The sequence below is a fragment of the Cygnus olor genome, chromosome Z (genome assembly GCF_009769625.2).
Source record: "Cygnus olor isolate bCygOlo1 chromosome Z, bCygOlo1.pri.v2, whole genome shotgun sequence".
NCBI classification, from domain to species: domain Eukaryota; kingdom Metazoa; phylum Chordata; class Aves; order Anseriformes; family Anatidae; genus Cygnus; species Cygnus olor.
In genome coordinates this window covers 8,819,181-8,844,031 of record NC_049198.1, presented here as the reverse complement: position 1 = coordinate 8,844,031, position 24,851 = coordinate 8,819,181, and the positions used below count along the sequence as shown (strand labels likewise).

Genomic DNA, 24,851 nt, shown 5'->3' with positions numbered 1-24,851 from the left:
GTGGGATGCTACTGCCAAAATGGTCCTCTGCCAAACGCTGACTGGATTTTGAGTCTGATAGACACCTGAGATAGCTGTGCATTCAGAGTGAGCAGGGCAGTTCATGTATCTCAGGGCTGTTGTTGCAGCTTCTGTCCCCACGCTCTGTAACTTGTTGTGTTGTTTTGTGCCTGGAAATGTTTCCTCTGTGACTGTAAAGGCTAAGGAATGTACACGGCTCATGTGCAAGCTTTATTCTGCACATGCTGGTTAGACCTGAGAAACGTATACCGAACTGCTTAGCACTAACTAGTTCATCCTTGGGCTTAAGCAAATACCAAGCATTTGTTGTGCATTTGAAACACCCCCTGGACTAGTCAGGATGTCAGTCATCAACCAAGACCTTATCATGCTCTCCTCTGTGGCCTGCAAAAAGGAGAGATCTCCTAGGGAGGGTAAAATCTCCTAGGAAGGGTACAGCCTTAGAGCAGTGCAAACCCACCGAGTCCAGGCACATGATTCAGTGGCCACAGGAACCACTGCTTTTAATCTGATCCAAGTGATCGGATCCAGTCCTTGTAAACCTACAAACGAGTGACCAGTTGAAAGTCCCTTTGCTGGTAAGTGGCTGTTCGTGAGCTGTTTGTGGCACCAGCTGATCCAGGTGGAAGCCAGCCTGAGCCAGTGATACTAATTCTGCAGGGGCAGAGGAGCAGGGCAGGCCTCACCCTGCTGCATGATGCAAAAGGACCAGGGCACAAGCATGTAGCAGCTGCTGAGGCTCATTGCTCAGCGCACTACTGGAAAGCTCTTGAATGCTGTGATAGAGCCAAATGCATCCCTAATCCTGGGGGAAAGCTGGCTTTCTGCGAGCTGAAAGTGTTCAGCGCAGCCAGCTGCTGCCCAGTGAAGTGCATTTGAATCCCAGCCGTAATCTGTGCGCAGTGGACACGGATGATTTATCCCAGTGGGCTGGTTTCCTGCTCTGCAGCAGGAGCAGGGAGCTGAGCCCTTCCTCCTGCTCCTGGCTGGAGTGCTGTTGGTCTGAGAGCACCGAGCAGGAGGGCACACGGGACAGTGGCTGCAGGTGCCTCCACTGAGGTACCAGGAGCAAAGCAAGCGCAGGGTTCGAGCTGGGTGCTGCTTGGCTTTCTCATTGTCAGTGCCTTTTTGTTTTCCAGGTGTTTCTGTGACCTCAAGTAACACAGGTGTGCCTGATATCAGTGGCTCAGTCTATAACAAGACTCAGGTGAGGAACGCTGGACCCTCCTCCCTGGTGGCTCCCTGCTTTTGGGTGGCTTGGTGGGACTCTGCTGGAGCCCTGGCAGCTGGGGACAGTTCCCAGGCAGCTTGGTCTTGGGGTCAGCAGGCTTTGGCATTTCTTATGCTGGCTCTGCTTGCTGGAGAGGAGTCTTGCCCTCTGTCCTGCTGCCTTTGCCATGTCCACTCCTGGCTAAAGCTGCTGGCACAGACGCAGAGCTCCCTGCACTGTCACACACTGCCTCACGCGTGCTGTGGGTGCAAATAAAACAGGATAGCACAGTCAAAATTGCCACCAAAGCAGACAAGTGAAGAGGATGTTAGCTTTTCTCAGAGACATCAGTTGGCAGTGCCCACCCCTGTCCCTGAGGGACTCTCCTGTGGTGCCGGCACTGCTCTGCTCCACCTCTGGCTCTTGCTCTGCATGCAGGTTCCCAGGGAGAGCAGGAAGTGCTTGATGAGCTGTGCAGTGGGGTTACAGCCAGCTCCTTCCCCCATCCTTGTACCTTCCCTGTGTCAGGGCAGTCAGACCCAGTGTGTGTCAGGCTGTGCCCTGTGCCCAGGAGTAGGACGCCAGCCCTTGGATATGCGCGTAGCGTTAGGGGCAGAGCTTTGGTTGGGGGGAGCCAAACAAAGCTTAGTGCAATTTCTTCCTGCATTTTTGTTGGGATGCCTTGAGTAGGTCAAACAATTCAGCCTGAGCCCCTGAGAGGTCTGATGGGCTGATTTCAGGCAGCTGCTGCCACCCTATGTCCCACTAAGCAAAAAGAGGTCAGGGAAAAAAAGGAACACAGTAGCCATGGAAATAAAATTTAAAAGTTTCGGGCATTAATGCAGAAATAAGGGTGTGGAGTTGAACTCAATCTGAAATGCCCACAGGTATTTGGTCTGACTTGGCTTGCTCACGGGGCTGATGAGAGGTGCAGGGATCTGTGTTCAGGCCACTCTTGTTCTTGTTTGGTCACCGTGGGGCTGCTCCTGCTGGTCTCTGATGCTGTCCCTGTTGCCTCCTGTGCAGACGTTTGACAAGCAGGGATTCCACGCTGGCACACCGCCTCCTTTCAGCCTGCCCTCTGCTCTTGGATCTACTGGGCCCCTGAACCCTGGTGCTGCCCCGGGTTATGCTCCAGCCCCTTTTCTCCACATCCTGCCTGCACATCAGCAGCCTCATTCCCAGATGCTGCATCACCATCTTCAGCAAGATGGGCAGGTGAGTTGGCTCCCCACCGTTCCCTGGAAAAGCAGCGTTCTGCTTTGGAGTCCAGAAATAGGTGATGACTGCTGCCTCTGAACGCTTGACATCCTGGGCTGCTGCAGTCTCCGTTCACCTTGAGAATGCTCCTCCGCTTCCCACAGCCCCGCTGTTCTCCTCGCGGCCTCCCGCCTTTGAGGTTTTACAGTGCAGAGGCACTGATGCTGAGGGAGAGGAAACATTTTTTTGGGGGGAGCTGGTGTTGTTGGTTCCCAGCTCTGTCACCTCCCCATGTTTCCACTCCAGCCCTCAGCTGTCAGCCTCTGCAGTGAGGGGGTGACAGCGTCAGGATGGTGGCACCTGGCCGGGACCTTGAGGGCCAGGGCTGGGTGGGATGGGGTGTCCCTGCGCTCCTGCTTCATGTCGTGGTGGCTCTTGGGTTGTGAGGCACGGAGTTGTTGGGGCGCAGCAGAAATGGATCCACTGAGCTGTGTTTGTGGGCTCCCCTCCAGGTGACGTACCCCTGGGGGCACACGTGCACTGCTGATGCTGATGTCTCCTCCTGTTCTGATTTCTAGGGTGGATCTGGTCAGCGCAACCAGCCCAGCACCATGCAGCAAAAGTCTCAGGCTACCAAAACCGCCTATGGCACTTCTCCATACTGGACAAACTAAATCTGAAACCGGGGAGGGGGGAGAGAATGAAAGGAGAGGAGAGGAAAAAAAATAAAGAAAAACAGAAAAGCCGAAGCCCATTCCTGGAATTATTAGGAGAAGTAACTGCTCAGCCAAACGTCTGTGCGGGGAGAACTGCAGCCAGTCAGCCATCCTCTGTGTGACTCGCCCGCTTCCTCTTTGAGTTGCTGTTGTATGTAATATATTTATGTATGTATTTGTAAATGTAATAGAGCCTAAATGTGGTTTTCTGCATCTTGCAGCCTGTTTTATTTTCTTTGTAGGAAAACTAATTATTCATTTCCCATCTGCACCAGGGCATCCTTCCTTTTTTAAGCTCTGTGGGCTTTATAACTCTGTCAAAGACAAACTGCGCCATTTCTATTGGAGCTGGAGCCCATTTATTTAATGCAGTTCTAAATTCAGGCAAAGAAGGAGGCCTGGCCCCCCAAAAAAGAATCAAGATGTCCTGTCGGTTTGATTTCTGCCCCCACCCCCAGTATAGCTGTTACTTTAAAGAAAAAAAAATGAAAAAATGTTTTGTGGGCCTTCCCCTTTCTTTCGTCTCCCCCTTTCCTCCTGCTGTGGAAGACGAACTCGTGGGCAGTTTGGTCACTGTGGCCCTGAGCTGCAGCCTCACCTTTTTATTTTCCAATTTTTAAATAAATAACAATTAAAAAAAAAAGACAGGGTTTTTTTGTTTTGGTTTTGTTTCTCAAGCAAGAGATTTTGGATGGCTCAGTGTGTCCGGGAACCTCCTTTTGCATCATTAGAGGCAAAAAAAACCTATGTAGCAGTTTAAATAAAAGTATAAGCTGTGTCTTGTACCTCTTCTTGCCCTGAGCCACCCTGCCCAGGATTGCCAGAGCTGATGGAAACTTCACCTATCCCTCCCCCCCTTTTTTAAAACCAAGACCAGGGCTCCTGGTGTGTTCTTGTCCTGCACCAGTGCGGTGAATGTTTTAGGAGTTTCATTTCTTTTTAGCCCTTCCTCCACCTAATAAAGGTCTGAGCATATCACTGGTGTTTGTCTGCATTTTCAAAGGCTCCAAGAGCAGCTTTGCTTTTACAGCCTGTCCTTTTCCCCCTGCTCCTGCAGCGAAGGGAGCAAAGCTCAGCTAGGGAGGCACTGAATAACGCAGCAAGGGTGAGTGAGGGAGAGAGCCGCTGCTGTCTGCCTGTGGTGTCCTCGGTCACAGGGCTCTGTCCTGGTCCCTGCAGCAGCAGCAGGGATGGGGCAGGAGGGGGCACAGCTTTGCCCTGTGCTTTGCCCGTGAGGCAGAGCTGCTGCTGTGTGTGAGCGTGGCAAGGAAGGTCAGGGCTGAGGGCTCCCGAGGGACAGCTCCTGCCCCCTGCTTGTCCTTCAGCACCTGGCACAGTTCCTGGCAGCAGCAGAGGCAGTAAATGCAAAGCCGTATTTGGCCACTCAGCTTTTTTGCACTACTGCCCTGGTCATGGTTGAAGACAAACAAGGAATAAAAATACTTCTTACGACGATAACCACTTTTCCTTCCTTAGAGGCACACTTTTGCCAGCTGCCAGGCCCTGCAGCACCCTGCTACATTGGAAGCAGTCAGTGTGCACACCCAGCCCTTCACGTACTCATAGCAGCGTGCCAAGAAGCTGCACGGGAAGCCTTCTGTCTGCCCTGGGCTTTACCACAGCAGCCCTCCAGCAGCCTCCCCCTGCCACCTGCTGCTGCAAACACGCTCCTGAGGGCTGTGGCCTTGGTCTCAGCCTGGGCTGGGGGCTGCAGCAGCACTGACCTGAGCTGTGCTCACCCCACCAACCTTCAAGCAGTGGCACAGCCTTGTCGCCGCCACATCACTGCATGGGTGGCACTAGTCTTCCTGTACTCTTACCTGTATCTACAGCCCTACACGACAGTAGGGATCATCACAGAACAGCTCAGGCGTTGTTATTCAAAACTTTAAACAACCCAGGCAAATAAAACAGCTCCATTACCAGGGACATAACAGTACAGGGATATTTTCATTTCACATTTTTTTTTTTTTTTTTTATTAGTAGACAGATGTGCAGAAAAGACAAAATATAACTACTGAAGGGGAAGACAACACAAAAAAAATGCATCAGTTAATTCTTTCTGGTAAATTATACTGAAGAAAAAAGGAAAACATCTGGGATATTAGCTAAGAAAACTACTAAGAAATCTAGTGTACCCTGCTGGTTTCAGAATGGTTGAAAACTGCATTTGAAGGAGGCTGTAGTTGCAAATGTAAACGCTAATATTGGCTGAGAGAGTGGCAAGGGGGTTAAAAAACAGAACACACAGATCAGGTAAACATTTTTCCTCAATCTCTTAAATAGTTTCAAAAACCTCAAACTTCAGTTTGTAGCTCAGAAAAAGGAAACCAGCAAGTCAGCAAGCAATGACACTGCAAGGAACAGTGGGGAAGAGAACTTAGTCTGGTTAATGTAGGAGCTCTCAAAATAGGTTGCCTTTTTTTTTTTTTTTTTCCTCTTCTTCTTTTTTGTCTTTAGAAAAGGGTAACAGAAGAATCATGATAACGCAGCTTACAACAAACATCAAGCTTGAAAATACAAGTCACTGGAGAGTATACAGTGAAAACGGTCCAGAGTACATGGGAGATCCTGAAAGATGCAGTATCCTCATTTCAAACCAGGTCATCAGCAGGGCCCCGGCCACGCCGCTCCCCGTCCTGCCCCCCCCAAGCCCCCAGCTGCTTTCCCTGCAAGATGGAAGCAGCAGGGGCCTGGGGCAGCGCCAGGGCCAGCACAGCCAGGGGCAGCAGCGCTGAGCCCTTGGGACATGGAGGATGAGCAGCGGCCTCTCTAAAGTGTCCCCTGGGACAGGGCAGGAGAGGTTCCCACTGCCCTGGTAACACATGAGCAGGGTGCTCAGGGAGCACTAAGGGACAAGGTGCCACCACTGGGGCTGCCTTTTGGCCCCCTCAGGCGGGAGGGGCATGGGAGTGTACCCATGTTTGAGGCACCCAGGTGCTGGGGGCCGTCCTCCCCTCCCTGCTCTCTCTCAGCCAGCTCTAGAGCCAGTTCCCCAAGCCCCGCAGCCACCTCCCCATTTAGTTTGCTCCCACCTCCCCCCTGCAGCTGGTGCCGTACCATGAAAACCCCTGAGATACATGAAGAGGGGGCACAAGTAAGCGCCTGAGCCAGCAGCTCTCATCAAGGTAACTTCCTCTGTACCGCTGGGAGGGGAGAGGCTCACCCCATAGGGCCAGCAGCTCCTGGCAGCCCCAGGGCTCAGCAGGGGAAGGCAGGGCTGGCTGCTGCTTGAGATCCCATCCTAAAGCTGAATTCAGGCCCCTGCACCACAGCCGAACAAGGAGAGCACATTGCAAAAGGGTCAGGCTGCCACGGAAGAGTTCTGCAGAAGAGAGCATGCAGGATGCCCCTGCCCGCAAGGGAGGGCTGCCAGCTCTACCAGGAGCTCCCGCAAACATGCAGGTGCACGGGTTGAAGCATGCTGCTGAGAAGCCTGGCAACCCCTGTAGGGTTCTCACTGCCCCCCTGGGGCTGCCAGGGAGGCATGGGGAGAGCCCTGTCCCCCCCATTCCCCTCTGCCCCCTGCCAGGACCACAGCAGCCACTGGGTCCGCAGGGCAGTCACACCTGACCTACACAAGCAAGAGAAAAAAGGCTGAGGCCAGCACCGGACTGGGGCCGCAGGAAGCACAGGCTGCTAGCAAGCACTGGGGCAGGAGGCTATTGGTCTTTCCCCATGCCAGAGCCAAGTTTGGGATGAGCGCTGGCTGCAGCAGCTGGCCACAGGGGCAGCAGGACACACGTCTGCTCTCCCTCTGGAGAGGGGCAGCTGGCAGCAGGTCACAGCAGCACAGCTAACCTGGACTGTTTCAACCCCAACTTAGCCTGAAAAAAAATAAATAGCAACCCAGGGCTCAGTTGTACAGACGTGAAGTGTTACGTGTTTATTTTAGGGTTCATATCACAAGCCTTTTTCAGAGACAAAGCTGATTGTGCCCACTGGGGCTCCAGTGGCCAGCTATTTCCTAACTTGAGCAGGCTGAAAAGGAATACTGTACCTTTCAGTTACATCCCATCAAGCTCAACACACAGTAGCTTTACACTCTCCGCCCCACACCTTAAAAAGGAAAAGCCACCACCACAAGGCTAAACGAATGTACACACGCTATTATTGTAAATGGAGCAGCTAAACCTTGGCAATTTGCTTTGTGTGGATTTTTTTCTTCCCAGTAAATGCAGCACTTGAGCTCCCAAAAACCCAGCTTCCAATGGGTTTGTTCCAGCTTTAAATACATTAAACATCTCAATGCAAGACTGTATTGAATTCAAGAACCTAAACGCGAGCAAACCTGTTTCGCTGTGAGCGTTTCGTAGAGAAGTGAAAAGGGGAGTTTCTTTTTTAAAAAGAAATCATAATACAGTGATGAAAGGGTTAAGAATGCAAGAATTCAGACATTCTGTGGAGGGTCTCTAAGAGGTCCATAAAAAAGGAGCAAACAGATCCATACAACAGGAGACAGCAGGAGACAAAAGTTTTTTGATCCCCCCCCCACACTTTTTTTGCTGGACTGCTGCTAGGTTACCGCTGCTCCCTTCTGGCCTGAGTCGGCAGGGCAGTACAGGGGCATAGAGGGAGCAGGTCACGACTCCTCATTGCCAGAATCGTCATCATCGTAACAGTCGGCGTCCTCCTCCTCCTCATCTTCATCATCAATGTCGTCATCGTACAAGTCGTCGTAAAGCAAATCCGAACTGTTGTCATTGGAAGGCACTTTAGTTTTGATGCAGTACTCTGCCAGCGTAGTGGGGACCTTCACGCCATCCTTCTCTGCCTCGGCTTTGGTAGCCAAAACCTGTTTCCTGCGGGAGGAGGACAGAGCAGTGTGATTGGGGTTCTCAGCCTCCCGGTCCCGTTCTCCTGGCAGCCCAGGGCCCAGGGAGCTGTTTCAGCTACCGCCCGTGTCTGGCTGAAGCACCACAAGCAGCACCAGCAACAGATTTAGTTCCCGTAGCCCCGGGTTTGGGAGTACTCCAAGTCTGTTTGTGGCATCCACGCTTCCAGCGACATATGAAGTCGGTTATTGCACCGGGCCCTGCCAGGGCTCAGAGCAGGGTTCCTTACATTAACTGCACAAGGGCTGTTCAGGGTCTTCCCAAAGTGACCTACCGCCGTGGTTTCAGAGGTGGTATCCGCAGCCTCCCCACCACCTAAGACCAGCCCAGCATGCCCCAGGCTGGCATTGCCCCGAGCATTGGCACCGCTCGGCTCCCCCAGGGTAGCAGGCAGAGCCATAACCCTGCTGCTGCCCAGGGCTGGTGGGACACGAGCACTCCCCGACACCCCAGGGCGGGCTGCGAGCTGCCTCCTGCTCTGTTTGTGCAGCAAGGCCAGCTCTGCTGAAGCCAGCGGAGCTGCCGGGGATGAAGTTAACCTCCAGCAAGGCTCTTTGCCCAGCTCAGGTCAGCAAGTGCCCTGCTCAGCTCCAACCACGGCTCTGCTCCACATGCCCAGCTAGCCAAGTCAATGCAGATGTAGTTTTTTTTTTTTTTTTTTTACCAAGCAAGTGTGGCAGCAGCCACTCTGCAGTAGGGGCTGCTCATTTGTGCTTCCAAGCCACCCTGGCTCAAGTTCATATCGTCTTCCAACAGCACCTGATGAACCATGAGCTTCCGAGCAAGGGACAGTCAAGACTGTACAGTGCTCCCAGCTAATCAAACCCCAAGCTTTGCAAACACTTGCCAAATCCTGCTGATATTCCTTCAGATTGGAGGGACAATATTATGACTCATGAGTGCATTAAGCACAGAATTAGTAGGATGCAGTCAGTTTCAATCACATCCCAAGCAATGCAAGCAGTGCTCAAAGGCAAGTGGGGACTTCAAGAGGGATTTACTAGCAGCCAATAGGTTTTGCAGAGTATCATGCCAGATTAGTCTGAGAAAAGAACAATTCAAAGACAGATCAGCCTGATCCTTCTGCTCCAGAAGTCTGCACCAGTTCTGTGCCTAAAAATCTAAGGACCAGAAACCTGGACTTGGAATAAATCTGTAGGATTCATTTCTAAAGGAGCAACTAGAGTCAGAAGCTGGTTTCAGCAAGTTCTGCCATCAGTCTGTTTTGCAGGATTCGGAGCAGGAGGCTGGTAGCACAGCCCCACACAGAACAAAACTTACCTTATGATTTCAGCATACTCCTTGTCTTTTCCTTTACTGTCCCTCCATTTCCTGAACATGACTGATGCATCCACATTGGCAGGAGAGAATGTGTTGGGCTCATTAAGCAGAGAGATTACACTCAGTAAGATAGTCCTGAAAAAGGTAACCACAACAGCAGGGTCAGGGCTAAAGCATTCACGGATCCTGGATGCTGACAGCTTTTTTTTAGGCGAGGCATCAGAATGCATTGTTTAAAGTCAAAACCTAAACTAAGCACAACTGACCAACAGCTGGACTGAAAGCAGGTATTTATGAACTTCAGACCATGGCTGGCAGCATGGGGAAGGTGATACAGTACAAACCTCAAGGACCCAACTACAGACAGCAATGTGCTCCAGAAAATCTAGAGGGGAAAAGCTCTCTAGCATAATGAAAGGTATTCAGGTGGTCCCAGCACCTCTCTAGGCTGGGCTGGGGAAACACTTCTGGCTTGGAAGTGTCTTTGCACTGATTAAGTACAGCCCAGAGAGTGCTCCAGCTGCCTTGCCCAGGGGTTCCCACAGACTGATCTGCAGAGGCCTTTCCTTTGCTATCTGGCACATGAGCTTGTGTTCTAGCTAGGAAAGAAAACAAGTGTGGGGAGGGAACACAGAGCCAGGAGTACTCTGGCACCTGGCCCACCACTTCTGTTCTCGTCCTTGTGGCAGCAGTGGCCAGCAGAGCTCAGCTCAGACTGATTTCAGCTCATCCACGCCTCCTGGGGACAGTGCAGGGTTGGAAACACACTCGGTGAGCCTGCTCCTGGTGACACACAGCTTTCCCAGCAGAAAGCCAGGCTCTTTGCCTGTCCCCCTGGGGAGCAAGGAGGACCACAGAGCCTCTGACAGGGCTGTGCTGCTGCCCCTGCCCAACTGGGAGTTGAGAGGTTGGAGCCATGGCCAGGTGTCGCCTCTCCTCAGCTACCACAACAGCTTCACCCTCCTGAGGTGCAAAACGCTGGCAAAAGCTTTCAATGGATATGGAAGACCAGAGGCAAGTGATTGGTCCTGTGATACAGCCGTACGCAGCAACTGCCCTGCAGAATTGATTAAAGGAGCCTATGGCCCCCTCTGTACTCACATTGACTTAGAGGTGCTCTCAGAGCAGTATATGCTGAGCACATCTAACTGATCATTTAACTGGGATACAGTGCCAGGAAATGCTCGGTCATTTGGATGCTTAGCTTCTTGAAAGATTTTGAAACAAAATGCTTACATCTGGCCAGCACAGCTATCAGGAGAGCCTTCCACGATTTGCTTTCACAAGGTCGTAATTCAGTAGGAAGAGAATGACAGCTCTGGAAAAAACTGCCTGGCCAGACTGGAATGATGGGCAGGAGAGTGCCCATCTTCCACTTCATCTCAACAATTTATTCAGAGGCCTTTGATTCTTCCCAGCCAGGCTGTGAAGCCAGGAAGTTAGCTCCAGCAGCACTGCAGCACTTCTGCTTAGACCGAGCAAAGCCCAGGGAAGTCCCAGGACAGGAATTAGTAGCTGGACTTAGCATCTGCTCTACCCATCTCACTTCAAACAAAGTGAGGAAAAGCAGATTTCTACTGCAGTGCCCCAGGCTCCGAAGTCAGTGCAAAGCCACTTAAGCACACCACCCAGGCCAGCGGCCACGAGCGGTGAGGCTGTGCTGCTCATCCCCAGCTCCGGGAGTTTTGTTACCTCTGGAACTGCTCACTGCTTTGATTCAAACTCTGCTGTTGGGGGTACACAAGGTACACTAACAAGAAGGGATCCCAGTGCATGGGACCCAACAGCACAGACAAGTTATTACATGGGGACTGAAAACACCCTCAGCATCAGATGCAAACTGCACTATCCTGGATACAGACTGACCTTCTGCAATATTCTTGGGGATCTGTTTCTCATTCAGGCCACACTATATTCAAGCCGTTTCCATGAAGAGCAGGGATTTAAGCCTGTCTTGTGCTTCCATGCATCCTTCCCTGCTCATTCTGGGAACAGTTACCTTGTGAGCCGCTCCCTATCAGCTGCCACACCACTTCTTTCAATGTTTACAGTGCCACCATATCCATCAGAGCAAGACCTCCAGATCCCTTTATCATCAGAGGAGAGAAGCCAGCAGAAGCTCAAGGAATCAGCCCTCAAGTGCCTTTTTCTCTTCACAAATCAACAGAAGGCTCAGAAACAGGTGAATTGCATCTAAACCCAAACAGACATCACAGACTGGTTGGGAGCACCAACCAGTGCATCCTGTTACGTAGCGTATTGAAAAGATTTTTTTTTCTAGCTGCTATCTACTTTGTAGCTTCTCAAAGCCATTTTTAGAGGTAGGTGGAGATTTGTCCTAGCACATTTTTATTCTCTGATATCAAGTAAAGGTTTACCATCAGTATAGCTGAAGTCAAGTGTTAGAACTGATCAGTTTCTGTCAGCCAACTCAATACACTGCTGGCAGCTGAAAGAGCCAACAAAAATCAGCATCCTCAAGAAGGAAAGCAGCAGTGAGGCCAGGCATCACCTCTCCTCACAAGGTATGGATGTAGCAGCATCTTGAACATTGTGCCGAGTGCACCTGCTGAATATTGCACACCTCAAAGGACATAGTGGAGCCAGGGGAGATACAGAGAAGGGCAGCCAAAATGATCAAAGATCCTCAGCCCCTAAGACCTGCCACCAGTTCCTCAGCTTTATGGCCCTGGGGACAAGGATAAGCAGCCTTCTCTGCCACACAGATCACAGATCATTCCTCCACATCTTGCTGGATGTTTGCCTACTTACTTGTGGCTGACTCATCTTGCTCTGAGTGACAGGAAAGTCCATGTTAAAAAAATAAAAACAAGGATGCTTGACACCTTTAGGGGTGGAAGCACAGGTGCTCTCCAAGCTGAATGATGTCCCACCCTGCAGACATTTCAGCCACAGTCAGCTGCAGTGAATTGCCAATACTCAGCAGGATTTACAAAATTCAGCAACTGAAGAGGTTACACATGCAGCTCATTACAACCGTGCTCCCCTCATGTACCTTCAGTCCTGCTGCCTCCAATCTGACGAACTCTGGAGCCTTGCAAAGCCAGATGGGACCCCAGCAGGAAGCATTTGTATGAGGCCCAACAGGTGGTGCTGGCAGTGGGCTAACATTTAAGGACAAGCTTTGTAGCCACTTGCCAACACATCCGAGGAACGTTTTCTCCCTAGACATCACCCCTAAGCCCGAAACATTCCAAGAGTAAGCACCAAAAACTGCATCACAGTAAGGAAAAGCAGCAACCATAGCTGGCAAGATGCGTTTCACATCAAGCTTTCAGTGCTGTGTACAATGAAACAGAATGTGAGTGTGATCTAAGTAATTAATCCCCTAAGCTGCTTCTAAACTCTGTTTAACTTGCTTGACATCTAGTCCTAACAACTGGTGGAGATACACTGTTTTTTCATACATTTGATATGGTTAATAGCCATGTGAGCAGAGGGACAACTCAATGTAGCTCAGCAGTACACAGTTTAAAATACTATTTAAGTTAATTAAAAAAATTAAAAGCCAGTCTGTACTAGAACTTGAGAGAGCACTTCATACTCACTTCTACTTGGGACAGATGGATTGGGTAACATTTAGCTTAAGCTTTTAAGGTAAGACTCCCAACTCTTTATAACTTCACACAACTCAGATGGACCATTTCTCTTGAGCCTTTTTAACCTTGAAGTAGCATGCTCCAGGAAGGAACTTCAGCTGTTATAATTTGCTGACTGTTACAAATCCTAGTTTGCTGCCACGTTAGTTCTAGTTCAGCACTTTGCAGTGTGTGTTACAATCCCATTCCAAGGGTCAAGAATCCAATAAACCCCCCTTGCTAGATCTTTGCATTTATAAAGGCTTTTTTCAAATTAATTTCATGAAGCCAAGTTAGATAAAAGCAGAGTCAAACCATCAGACTACCTTCTTCATATCTCTACATTCCCTCATAGGGGTTGAAATCCCTAGCTGGATCTACCAGTGGAAGAGATTTAAACTAAGGAACCAATACCTAATAAATCACTGAAAAAAAGCATAATTTTTATATGATGTGCTAAAAATATAGGGTCAGTTATTTTAACTTTGTTTGCATAATGAATCACATTAAGTAGTTAGAACAGAAGTACCTGAGTTCAAGGTCCTTTCCCTATGTCACTCGTGCTGCACAGGTCAGTGATTTGCTATTTGATGTTTGTTTTGTGAGTTCTTTATTGGTAGTGTCTTGAAATTAGAATGAAATCCAGCTGATGTTTCAAAAATGGACATATCAGCCTTGAATGCTCTAGTACTTAATGATCATTTGGTTTTGGCAGCAAAAGAACTACCTAGCTAACTGCTCAAGACACCGCACTACAGGACAGGAGATAGGGACAAGTATTAGAAGGCAAACTGCAGGTAGCACTATGCATAACTTTACTCCTATGGGGCCTGAATACTCAGATGTCCTTTTCCAAGGGTTGCTATCTTAGAAGAGTTTGGATAACCAAAGTGTGGGGTAACATGGCTTGGGAAAGGTTAAAACATTTGAGATCGCTTTAAGAACATGAAAACCTGTGAACACGGCAGAAGGCTGTACATCATTAACCCAGCATCAGGACACACAGCACACCCCAGTATCTTCAGACGGCTTGGTGAGTCAGTTCCTACCTGAGCTCTAAAACTTAGTTCTAAAACTCTCTAAGGTCTTTAATTCCCTTCCAAATATTTTCCCAGCACAGGCATTAGTCTAGGAGATAGACAACAGGCCTCTGAGGTCAGCTTTGTACACCACTGGTTCACACTGTTACCTGACATTTTGGGTAGGGTTCCACCTCTCAGATGGCAGCTCTCCACTTTGCGGGTCATCTACCGGCGGGTGAAGAATTGAAATACATACATCTCCGTTCTGAAAGACAGAAAGCAAAGTTGAGAACAGCCCGGCTCAAGGTAAAGGTCTGAAGACTCAATTCCATCTCTGGCTATGTTTGAGCAGTTTTGCCTTGTTGGTATGAAAAAAACATGCAAGAACTGGAAACAGTTCTCAATCCTTCCTAGGTCTGCCGTATTAATATGTTCAAAATCTTCCCTTAGTCTGCAAATTGATATAAAACAATCTCAGGCCAAGATATTTTAGAAAATATAGCAAAGCAACCAACAACAGTAGTAAAGCCACGTAAGACTAAATCACTCTCTAGACAGCACATACTGCCATCGTGATGGAGATGAGCTTTAGTCACAAGACCTGAAGTACAGTTAATTTTTTCTTCCCCAGTGGTAACTGAGTTAGCTACAAGAATCTTTAAATTCAGGGATTTAGCACTTTATCCTAGCTCAGGTATCAAAACAATGCTTCTCCTGGGATGCACAGAGGTTGAACAGATGGTGCAAGGCAGGCTGAGGCTGCTCCCCTAAGATGTAGCTGTTTGAAATATCAGGTGAAAAAGCAGGAGATGCTCCCTGAAGGTTTCACAGGAAGTCCCTTCCAGCATGCAACAGAAAGAATATTTTGGCAGCATATGGAAGCCATACAGCTACATAATCCTCAAGCTGTGTTTTACTCACCAGCGTTATAGCCTGAATAGAGATTCAAAGTTTCATAATGCCTACCAGTTATAAACACTAAGAGAATTGCTTTTACAGGTTTCTATCAGCAACAGCACCCTGACATGATTACTCCATAGGGGTACTGTAGCAATGTTCACTACAGCTGACGTCCTCCAGCAAAGCAGACCCCAGGGGCCTGTGGGGTCCCAGTGCCACCCCGCAGGATGGGGTGAATGACAAGGCTGTCACTTGTCACCTTGATCTAAGGTACAGGCTGGTCAGAAGAACAAGACAAACTGAGGATCGGCTTTGTAGGAGGCTGCAAACAGGCAGCTCCCCAAGCACTAGGTCTCGGTTACATCCTGAGGACCCACCAACACCGCTCTGCCCCTGGCAGCTGGAGCACAAAGCAGCGCTGTTGCTCTCAGCCATAGCATCCGTGCCTTTGAGCCCCAGGCAGCGATCCCAGCTACAGATAGCAGCAGCTCACCTGAGGAGCCTCCCAAATGTTTCAGCTCACCATGATTAACATTTGTTTTACAGTCAAATGAGATCCTACTTCAATGGTGGAGGCTTGTGATCAGTATCCAGAATTCAGCTAAGCACTGAACCTGCCAGGTATGCTAATTTAGCGAGCCGATGTCATTTTGAAGCAGCTTTTTGTCAGGAACATAACTACAAAAAGCAAAGTAGCACCTGGAGCTGCTGAATACCCAGCATACGCTTCTGTTGCTGGAACAGTTTGTCATAACAAGGCAGTTTCTTTTTCAGGACTCCAAGAGACTTGCGCAATCCATAAATACTTTTAATATCATTTTAAGGTGAAATTAACCTTACTAGTGCTAAATTATGTCTATGGCCTATTCTGGATTTATTCATAATTTCCCCTAGCCTACACAGTTTCTCCATTAAATGTCTCCCAGGAAAACTTAGTGCTGACCAAAAGAAAGCATTGTAGCACGCTGGGGAAGTCCCTTGTGTCATCAAGCAACACATGGACCAACAGATATTTTGCAGTGTGAAAACGAAGAGGGAAGTGAGGATGTTAGGTTTCCTTTTTGCAATAATGTTACATCTTTGAGAATTCAAATAGGGCAGCACTGCGTTAGTCTGGAAGAGCACAAGCATCGTGGGGCTTAAGATCAGCATGAGATTTTAGGGATCGGTGTAGGCAAGGGGAGAGCTCATCCCACGTACATTTTTTGGAAGATAAGAACAAGGATGATGTATTTATCTGCCAGAGGAAGAAAAAGTGCAGGAACTAGCCCATACTTTATTATGACAGAACTAAAATGCCTGTTACCTCAAAAATAAAGACCCCAGCATTACATGCAGTGTTACCAAAATCCAGCTGGGTGACCCAAGCAAACCAGAGATGAGGAAAAGACACAAGCTCCTCGAGTCTCTGCTCAGAACTGGAACGTCAGCCTCAACCTCTCCATCTGGTCTCACCAGCAGATTCTGCAAACTGCTACTTTCTTTCATCTTCATTACACTGAAAGATATTTTTTCCCTCCTGACAAACCCTCAAACCTCAAGCCCTTTGCTGATTTATTCTCAGTTTCATTTGGAGTTATCCCAGTGCCTCATCTTCAATGCTTAAGTGTTGTTTCCAAAACAGCCTGCAAGCTGCTTCAGATTCCCTCAGCTCCAAGAAATACTGCTATGAACACAAAGTACAAAGCTGAGAGCTGGAGTATTTGAACAGTAACCCCAAAATACACCCATCAAGTTTTGGGTTACTTTCTCCTCCTACCTTCAGTTGTTCCTAGAGCCAATTTTTCATCTTTCCCACTGGGACTGGGAGACGGCCTTTCCAAGATTCGGTTTGTACATACCACTTTGGTAACCATTTCCCACTCACCTCCTGCATGAGAATTTCTGGATTCAGAAACAACCTGTACAGTATGGATCTGCAGTAATATGCAGGTCCCGAGATTTTATTTATAGACCAAGCTCTCATGTAACTGAAAGAGTCTTGAAGAGAAACATCATCCTTGGCTACATGTTAGATTTGATGTCAAGTCCAAAACTCAAGCCAGGAGACTGTCAGATGGCTGATTTTAGGAAGTCCCTGGGCATAACAAGGCAATCCTCCTGAGCACCCAGTAATTAGAACGGATTACTACCCTGCTCTGCACTGAAGTTTGGATAGGCTTTTGGCCATTTCTGACTAAAACATCAGTGCAGTTTAGTGTGACACAAAGTACGCTCATTCAGGATGGACATCCAGCAGCAGCAGCTTGTTAGAAAAGGGCTTTCCGAGCCCAAGGCATCAAGCGAAGCCATCATTTGTTCACAGTGAGGAAGAAATGACATTCCTGTTTTGAACTGGACCCAAAGGAAGCCTGTAGAAACTCAGAGACCTGTGACAAGGTGACAGAGCTGTACTAACAGGAACATTTGTGAAAAAGTGTTTAGCCTCTCAAACTACTCTAAGCAGCAGTCCTAGCAGGCTGACACATGGTTAGTATATTCTGAAGTTTAACAGGAACTTGACTGGCCTCCACTAAAAGCTTAAGTCAAATTTTAATCCAAAACAGGCCTTCAACTTTCAAATACGGCTCATTGAAATTGGGTAGTTTTGAACTGATTGCACTAAGATTAGAAGCAATATCGCACCCACGAGACGAAACGCTCCCTCTCACTGTCTTTGCACCAGCGCTGTTGAAGTCTGTCTCGAGCTGCTGCTCCGTAACACAACAGCTCAGCTCAGCCAGGCTGATAAGCTAGAGATCACTTGATATACAAGAGCCCAGCAAGAAACAGCCTAGCCTATGTGTGGCACACGCAGGGCAATTTGTGCTATGCCCAGGCAGTAGCACAGGAACACAGCTTGGCTCCACCAGCCCCCAGGCTCACAGAGCACGGGGATGCACCAGGCGTCCTCAGCACAGCACCTCCCTGTGCTCTGCTCCACGCTGCCTTCACCCTGAGCCTCTCCAGGCAGCCTGTTCTCAGCATCAGAGACAATGCTTTCAAGCTAGGGAGTGCTGCTTTCTGAAGAGCATTTGTATACAAACATTCCCTTCAGGAGCTGCTACATACCCATATCACGATCCAATTACAGATGCAACAGCCCACAGGTGTTACCCTTTGAGCATGACCCACACATGCACTGAACTAAGTGCTGCTCCAAGCTGGCCTGAAGACATTTAGCCCAGAGGTACCTGTCCAGTCTTCTCTGAAGAGCAACCAGGCTGCACAGGACTCCTGAAGCTGGACTCCAGCCCAGCTCTGGTTCTTCTGCAGTCAGAGTGCCCTGAGACCAAACCCCTTCATTCGCAGATTGTTTCCCCCCTTACATCTTGTTGCATCACACAAAACAGTGGGATAAGCCAGAAATGAAGATATAGTTGAAAGCGTACAGACAACCATTAGTTGCTTAAGTATCACAGTAGGGTAAGACACCAAAGACCAAGCCAGCTTTCATCCAAGAATCCCCTAAAATTGCCAGCACTTGCAGTACAGTGCTTCAGCTGGGGCTGCAGGCTGCAATTGCAGTTAGGAGAAAGGCTCCATCCCTGCCTACAAGAACAGCTTTTCCTACAAGTTTCAGGATCAGCTGTTGCTGAAGCACAAACCTGGCATTTAATACAAACAGCTTACCACTTTAGTTATGGCTAGAGATATTTAGTACTGTCCATACTTCCATAAATTTAAGGAACTAAAAAGCCTTCTCACGTGCCTAGGAAAACTTCTTTTAAAAACCTTACCTCATAAATGTTGGGGTGCCACATTTTGGTCAGGAATCTGAAGGTAGGTGGTGAATATGGATAGTCAATAGGAAACTTAATGTGAGCCTGGAAAAAGAAAAAATATTTTGGTTAGGAAACAGAACAACAGGAGTTCAGCAAGCTACCATGACAATGAAAAAGTGGAAAATGCAAATTCAAGTAAGGCCATTGAGCAGATCATTTCACGTATCAGTGCCCATGGGGAGCCACAATACAACCCTACAGTTTCTTATAAGCAGAACAGTAACTAAACAAGAAAAAAATAAATCTAAATACCTGAGCCTTACCAGCCCAGGTCAGTCCTGAGAACAAGCCAAAACATATTTGCCACATCCTGATTCATGCAGCACCATCCAGCAACTGTTGTTCAACAGGACAAAATAGATGTGAAAAGACAAAGATATTGTTTTCTTGCTGGGTTCAGAAGGAGGCTAAAACCATTTGCCATGATGAAAAGACCTGTTTTACGTGCGTCAGTGCAAAATTTTTAATTTAATCTTTCCAGAGGGAAGATTTGTTAACCACATCCAGGGCTTTTTGCCTTTCTTGCGAGAATAAAACTGGTCTGTCTACTGGGGTTCTTAATATCATACTTCTTGCCACAACAAACACGTCTGAACGCTGTTTGTGTCTGTTTAATAAATCCGTGCAACCTGATGAACCAAACACCGATGGGACAGGATGGTAAGCGTTGCCCTTCCATACGCACGAGGTCAGCAGACAGCAGTGGGGCAAGACTGAGCTGAGTCGGTTGTGCAGAGGCTGCACAGATCCCAGCACTGGATGTGACTGCTGTGCTGCCCTGCCACTCGCAGCAGCTGGAAAAGCCAGCCAAGTAGGGAAAAAGTGCTGAACCTGGACAGGTTGAGGAGCACCCAGCCCAGGAGGTGGTCGCTGCCCTTGTTCACAGGACAAGGTATGGGAAGGTTTTGTCCCACGTCCCAGAAACATAAGCAGGCAGGCAAATTCAATCATGAGCAATTAAGCAGCTGGCTACAGTTTTACTTACAGACTGGCATACGCCTTTGCATTGTAACCCAGCTTTTATCGGGCCAAAGTGCCAGGGAGCCAAGAACAGAAGGTTTTCTGTTCAACTTCATGAAACAAGCTGAGCAGCTCACATGGCTTTACGTGCTGCACGTCTGCTTGTGCTACTGGCAGCACGTGGGTATGTTACGGCAGCATCAAGTCCTTCCACCACAGGAATTTGCCCCAGCACGCTCACAAGCAAACAATTCAAGATTTGCTTAAACAATCCTAGCCGTTGGTTTAAGGTCAGTTACGTGAATGGCACTGCTCCAAGAGAGCAGGCAAACGCCTGTTATCACCACCCCGCTGCAAAAGTCAGAAATAAGCAGCTGCTGCAGTGAGACAATGCTTAGCTCCAAAACGTGCTGCCCAGGACTGGGAGCAGAGCAGAGATTTACCAAGGGCAGGGCAGATTTACTTCACCTCAAGAGCTGCACCTTGTAGCTGCAGACTTCTTGGGACCACTGGGGTTTTCCCAAGCCCATTCCTGTGCTTACATGCAGTTTCAGGAGATCTAAGGCTTGAAACAGCCCAAGGACTAAGATTAAAAATGCAAGAAACAACAAAACTCAGGATGGGGCTAGCTACAAGACTTCTTGGCAGGAGCTACCGCGTGTCTTCTACACAGGTATAGTTACTAGACATCTAAAAAACCTTGCCAGCAGCTTATCAGCATCATCTTCACACCCCATATACACGGCTGGGGGCTGAGGAAGCAGGTCCCACCCCTACCGACACAGCCCCTCTGCTCCCACATCCTGAGATGAAGCCCTCAGGGCTGGGTGAAGACCCCTGGGAAAGCTGAGCCATCCAGCATTCATGGGCTCTGTGCACGATGGCCATGCAGACATGATAGGCCCTGGGAGATGGTTTCCGACTTCTAAATCCTGTTCTGTAGCCACAGCTCTGCAATAGAAAAGGGCAGTCTGCCTGCCTGCAACAGCAAATATTAGAGAATTAATGAAAGTTGGTGTTTTGCCACGGGAAGGATGCCTCCTGAGCTCTGGCACCAGAAAAATGCAACTGAAGAGAAGTTAGGAGTCTTTTCTGCTCATGCAGAAGCAGCTGAGAGCCAAGCTTGCCTGTAACCAGCCGCATGTTCGGAGGATTCACAGGGGCACGCTATCTGTCAGTGAGCCTGTTCTAGCTAGCCTGCATGTTTAGCACGTTGAGATGCTGTGCTAGAGCAGAAAGCAAACAGAGCCTCTGTACAAAGCCTGATTTCAGAGCCACAAGCCCCTGAACTCGGAAACCCCACATTACAAGCAGGGATTTTCTTAAAAAGCACCACTTTCAGGTCCCTGCACTGAGATCATTCAGGAGTTGAAAAGCGAAACCAACCGCTTTCCCAGAGCATTATAAATAGGTCCTGGAGGTTTACTCTGCGTCTCTTCTGTAACACAAGTTATCACAGGAAGTTACGTAGAACCACTCCACACTCGCTGAACGCTGTTTGAGTTTCTGGAGGGTTAAGTTAGCCAAGAATTTCTAAGACAGACTGCAACAAACTGCAAGACTGCTTGCACAGACTCGGCAACAGCCACAGTTACAAGTCAGGTTTTTTTTCCATCCCCACCACTAAAAGCCCAATTCTAAACATATTAAGAGGCAAAAGTGGGACTGAACTAGGCAATAACCACATTTTAAAATAAATCAGTAGCTCACAGTTCTCCCCCCTGCAGTTTCACCGATCTAAGGCAAGTTCAGCTCTGAGCTGCTTCCCACGGCTGGCAAGCTCAGCCAGGGGCTGCCACATACTCAGTGTCAGAGCTGCAGGGCAGCTCACTCCCAGCCTGCTTACAGCCAGATGAATTTAGGACTCAGGATTTACCTCGTTGCCATCCACACACACCTTCAAGCCCCCAGCCATTACTGCATTTACCTCTTTGACTCCTCCAGCTGAGCTTAAACTAACCAGGAATAACCCTGATTTCAGCTGCTGTCTCACCATGGCTCTTTGACACCACAAAATGCATTTGATGTGGGGACAGTAGAGACCAATCACCCACCCATTCCCCCTTCCCCAACTTATAACTGGTCATGTGTGCTGTCCCTAAAAACACTAAGTTAAAACCATGAGCTCCCCTGGTTTGCCATTCAACAGGCCAGACTGTCAGAAGATCCAGCCTTTTGCAGGCATTTACAGCTACTGCACAAGAACTCCAACCCCCAAGTCGCAGCACTCCACATTTTAAGGTTATTGTGACACCACACTCATTTCAGCTGTTTCCTATTTTACTGCCTTGCTCCTTGGCATTGCCAATGGTGATCGCACTTCAGATTTCAGTTTCCTTCAGTCTCCAGCTTTGGTAAGGCACAGCTGTAGTGAAATCCATATATGCTGGAAAAATAAAATCCTACTTGATATCCATGCTATCAGCCTGAAAATGCAAAGCTAGTGTTTCTACCAACCACTGAATTGAGCCCTGATAATCACTATGAATAATTACTGCAGTGATTCTGAGTTTCCAGAGGTCTTGCCACTTACTTGAAGCGACACTTACGAATTAATACCATCTCCCTCTTGGTGGGAAACACTAGCACGAGCAGGATTCCCTCCTAAATTCAGCTGTCTGGAAATCCAGTATTTATTCCATCTTAGCTCTGTACAACATTTTGTAGTCTGACACTGACTTATTCTGCTCCTCTCACGCTGGGAAAACCCAGATGCCTTGTTTTTAGGCAGCGATGGTAGGAACAGTGAATCCATCCTATCTGTCCTCTGCAGAGGGGCGACAGGAGGGAGATAAAACAGAGGGAGCACCCATTTCCTGGAAAGCCACAACAGCGTCACAACAACTGACCTGATTTGGGGATATCAGGGGAACCAGCAGCTTGTTACAGTGGCCAATGGAAACTGCAGCTGCTTGATGTTTCTGACAGTGCCTGGTAAAGACAGTTTTTATTTTATAACATCGCCAGCTTAGCACAAGCCTTAGGAACACACACAGCAGCAACAGAAGCGAGCACCCTCTGAAAACCCAACAAACTGAGATACAAAGGAAGAGTTGAATATAAATATATATATTAATATTTTGTGCTTTTTGGTAATGTTTTTGTGATGGTCTGCTCCAGCCAGCCCAGAGCCAAGCTCCCGCAGACAGCGTGCAGCTCTCACCTCCTGCAGGTCACCCCCGTGCCCAGGCAGGAGCTGCAGCCCTCGCAGGCAGCACAAGGTCTCCGTATTGTCTCTTGCCCACAGGCAGAGCCAGGCTCCTCGCTGCACACATCATGGCTTTCCATAGCTGCACTCCTAATGAACATCTGCTGCCAGCACAGCACTACCTACACCGTGCATTTAACACAGGAGAAAGGCAACAAGAACAGGAACTACAGACCGCTACTGGGTTAAGTGTTAATATCTAATCCCACAAAACGCCCTTTATTGCTCCTAGCACATCAAGCATTTATACAATTCATCTAATGGATTTTCTTCTTCCATATTAAGCCTGGATTACTGCATGCAGTTTTAAATACCATGTGCCGGAAAACACGTTTCGTGGAGGTCAGCAGTAAGTCCCACCAGCCTGTTTCGCACATCAATGAGGTTTTAAGCACCCTGCAATCGGTTCAGCTTCAGAACTGGAAAGGCAGCACTGAAGCCAGCTACATTACATGCTCAATTATTTGACAAGGTAACAGCAACTGGAGGAGCAATGCTGCTATTTCAGCTCCAGATACTATGACTTAGGACCCAAGTAGTTTCTTGTGGTGGAGCTGGGCACTATCCTGGTGCTTTAGTCCTTGTTGTGGCATTATTTCCCTGCAGTGCCGTATCACTGTGTTGACATTTATTGTGCTTTTAGAGAATTAGGACCACATCTCTGACCTAAGTTAGGAGGTCATAGACCAGGTGAATTAAGACTTTTTCAGTCCTGAAAGCTCCCTTGTTACTGCAATGGCCATATGAACATTAACAGCAGATACTTTATATTCTGTATTACCTGAACTGTTTCACAGGGAATTTAAAATGCAAAAGACCTGACTGTGAAGAGTGAGCTAGATCTCACAAAAAAGACATTAAGCTCCTAAACAAACAAAAAAAATTAGAGCTACAAGTCAGTATGCCAAAGATGAGTCAAAGTGAGGTTAACTTACAAAATCAGGGACTGGTTTGACAGGCAGAGGAACCCATCCTTGTTTCATACAAGTCATATCTTATATATGGATCCTAATGTAGTTATCTAAGGCATTACCAAGAGCTTTCAATGGAAGACTACTCAGATACAAAACAGATTTCCTTTCACCAAAACTTCTTGTAACAGTAAAAGGTTACCGATAAATCTCTGTAGTTACATCCTCATGAAGCTGAGACTGAGTCACAAAACCCAGAGCAAAGCAGCCAGCCTGTGATACAATGGTCCAAATTACAATTACACCTTTAAACAAGGGCTTTGAACCACGTATTAGTCTTCAGCTCCTTAGACCTGAAATCAGAGGACTAACCATAGACATGAAGCTGGGCTTGAGCTGGATGGTAGTGGGGGGACTCCCCGCGGCCCTGTGCAGCTGGTTTACATCCAAGCTCCTGTGATCTCATACATCCACACTCTGCTGTCTGGAGCATCCCGAGGGATCTGAGTAAATAAAACTGTTCTAAACAATGAAGTCAGTGAGAACAAGCAGTGCCTGGAAAACAGGCCATTTTCTTCTAACGTTACTCAAAAGAAATAAAAGCTTCCCCTTCCCCCCCCCCCTTTTTTTTTTTTAAATATTGTCTGTTTGATATCCTAGAAATTCAGTCTGGAGATTTTAGCCTCCACAGTGGTAACTCCTCCTGACAGCTGCTACTCATTCAGGGATTGAGTTAGCCTGCATAAGCCAGCTGCATTTAGGATCTCGAGCAGTTCAGAAAATACATTTCCTTCCTGCAGGAGCTATACTGCAGGGACACTCCATAATACTGCCCAGCTAATTGAAACAGCCACTTTGGCTCCTGCCAAAAAACACTCCTTGTCCTCTCGGCCTAGGGAACATCCAGCTGCAGGCAGGGCAGCTGTTAGCACTTGCATTCTGGAGAGCTTGCAGGGGGACAGAAAGACAGGGCCAGGCTGAGAGCTGAATAATAGTTTCCCTTGGCAGCAGGCCACCCGCACGCTTGTGGAGCTGTCCCCCCGGTCACACAGCCTTGCCAGCGTGGGGACAGCAGGCCCACCACTGCCTGCATACAAGTCAGATCTGCAGTGCCCAAGTTCTCAGGCAGAGAGGTTTTTCCTGCCCCAGCATCACGTCCCAGGTGAGTAATGGCACAGCCGGTGTCTCAGACCAAGCCAGACTTCTGATCTCCTTGGTACAAGT

The 24,851-nt window shown here is 48.4% G+C and overlaps 1 protein-coding gene and 1 long non-coding RNA gene across 3 annotated transcripts in view; one reads left to right on the top strand and one right to left on the bottom strand.

Moving 5' to 3' along the window:
• Window positions 1–772: 772 nt before the first annotated feature.
• Window positions 773–3,145, top strand: LOC121061707. Its single transcript, XR_005815224.1, has 3 exons — window positions 773–1,228; window positions 2,258–2,449; window positions 3,010–3,145. It is a non-coding gene; the product is annotated as an uncharacterized LOC121061707 (long non-coding RNA).
• Window positions 3,146–5,590: 2,445 nt separating this feature from the next.
• UBE2R2 (ubiquitin conjugating enzyme E2 R2) overlaps window positions 5,591–24,851 on the bottom strand; it is a 52,826-nt gene continuing 33,565 nt past the window's right edge. The window contains exons 1-5 of one of the 2 annotated variants that reach the window (XM_040540955.1): window positions 18,801–22,265; window positions 18,504–18,590; window positions 14,052–14,149; window positions 9,264–9,398; window positions 5,591–7,949 (exon numbers count right to left, since the gene is read on the bottom strand). In XM_040540955.1, coding sequence (XP_040396889.1) covers window positions 7,730–7,949; window positions 9,264–9,398; window positions 14,052–14,149; window positions 18,504–18,590; window positions 18,801–18,857 — 597 coding nt within the window. In that variant the 5' untranslated portion in view covers window positions 18,858–22,265 and the 3' untranslated portion in view covers window positions 5,591–7,729. Of the gene's footprint in view, window positions 7,950–9,263; window positions 9,399–14,051; window positions 14,150–18,503; window positions 18,591–18,800; window positions 22,266–24,851 lie in introns of those variants that run through there. The other variant, XM_040540954.1, reaches the window with a different exon arrangement.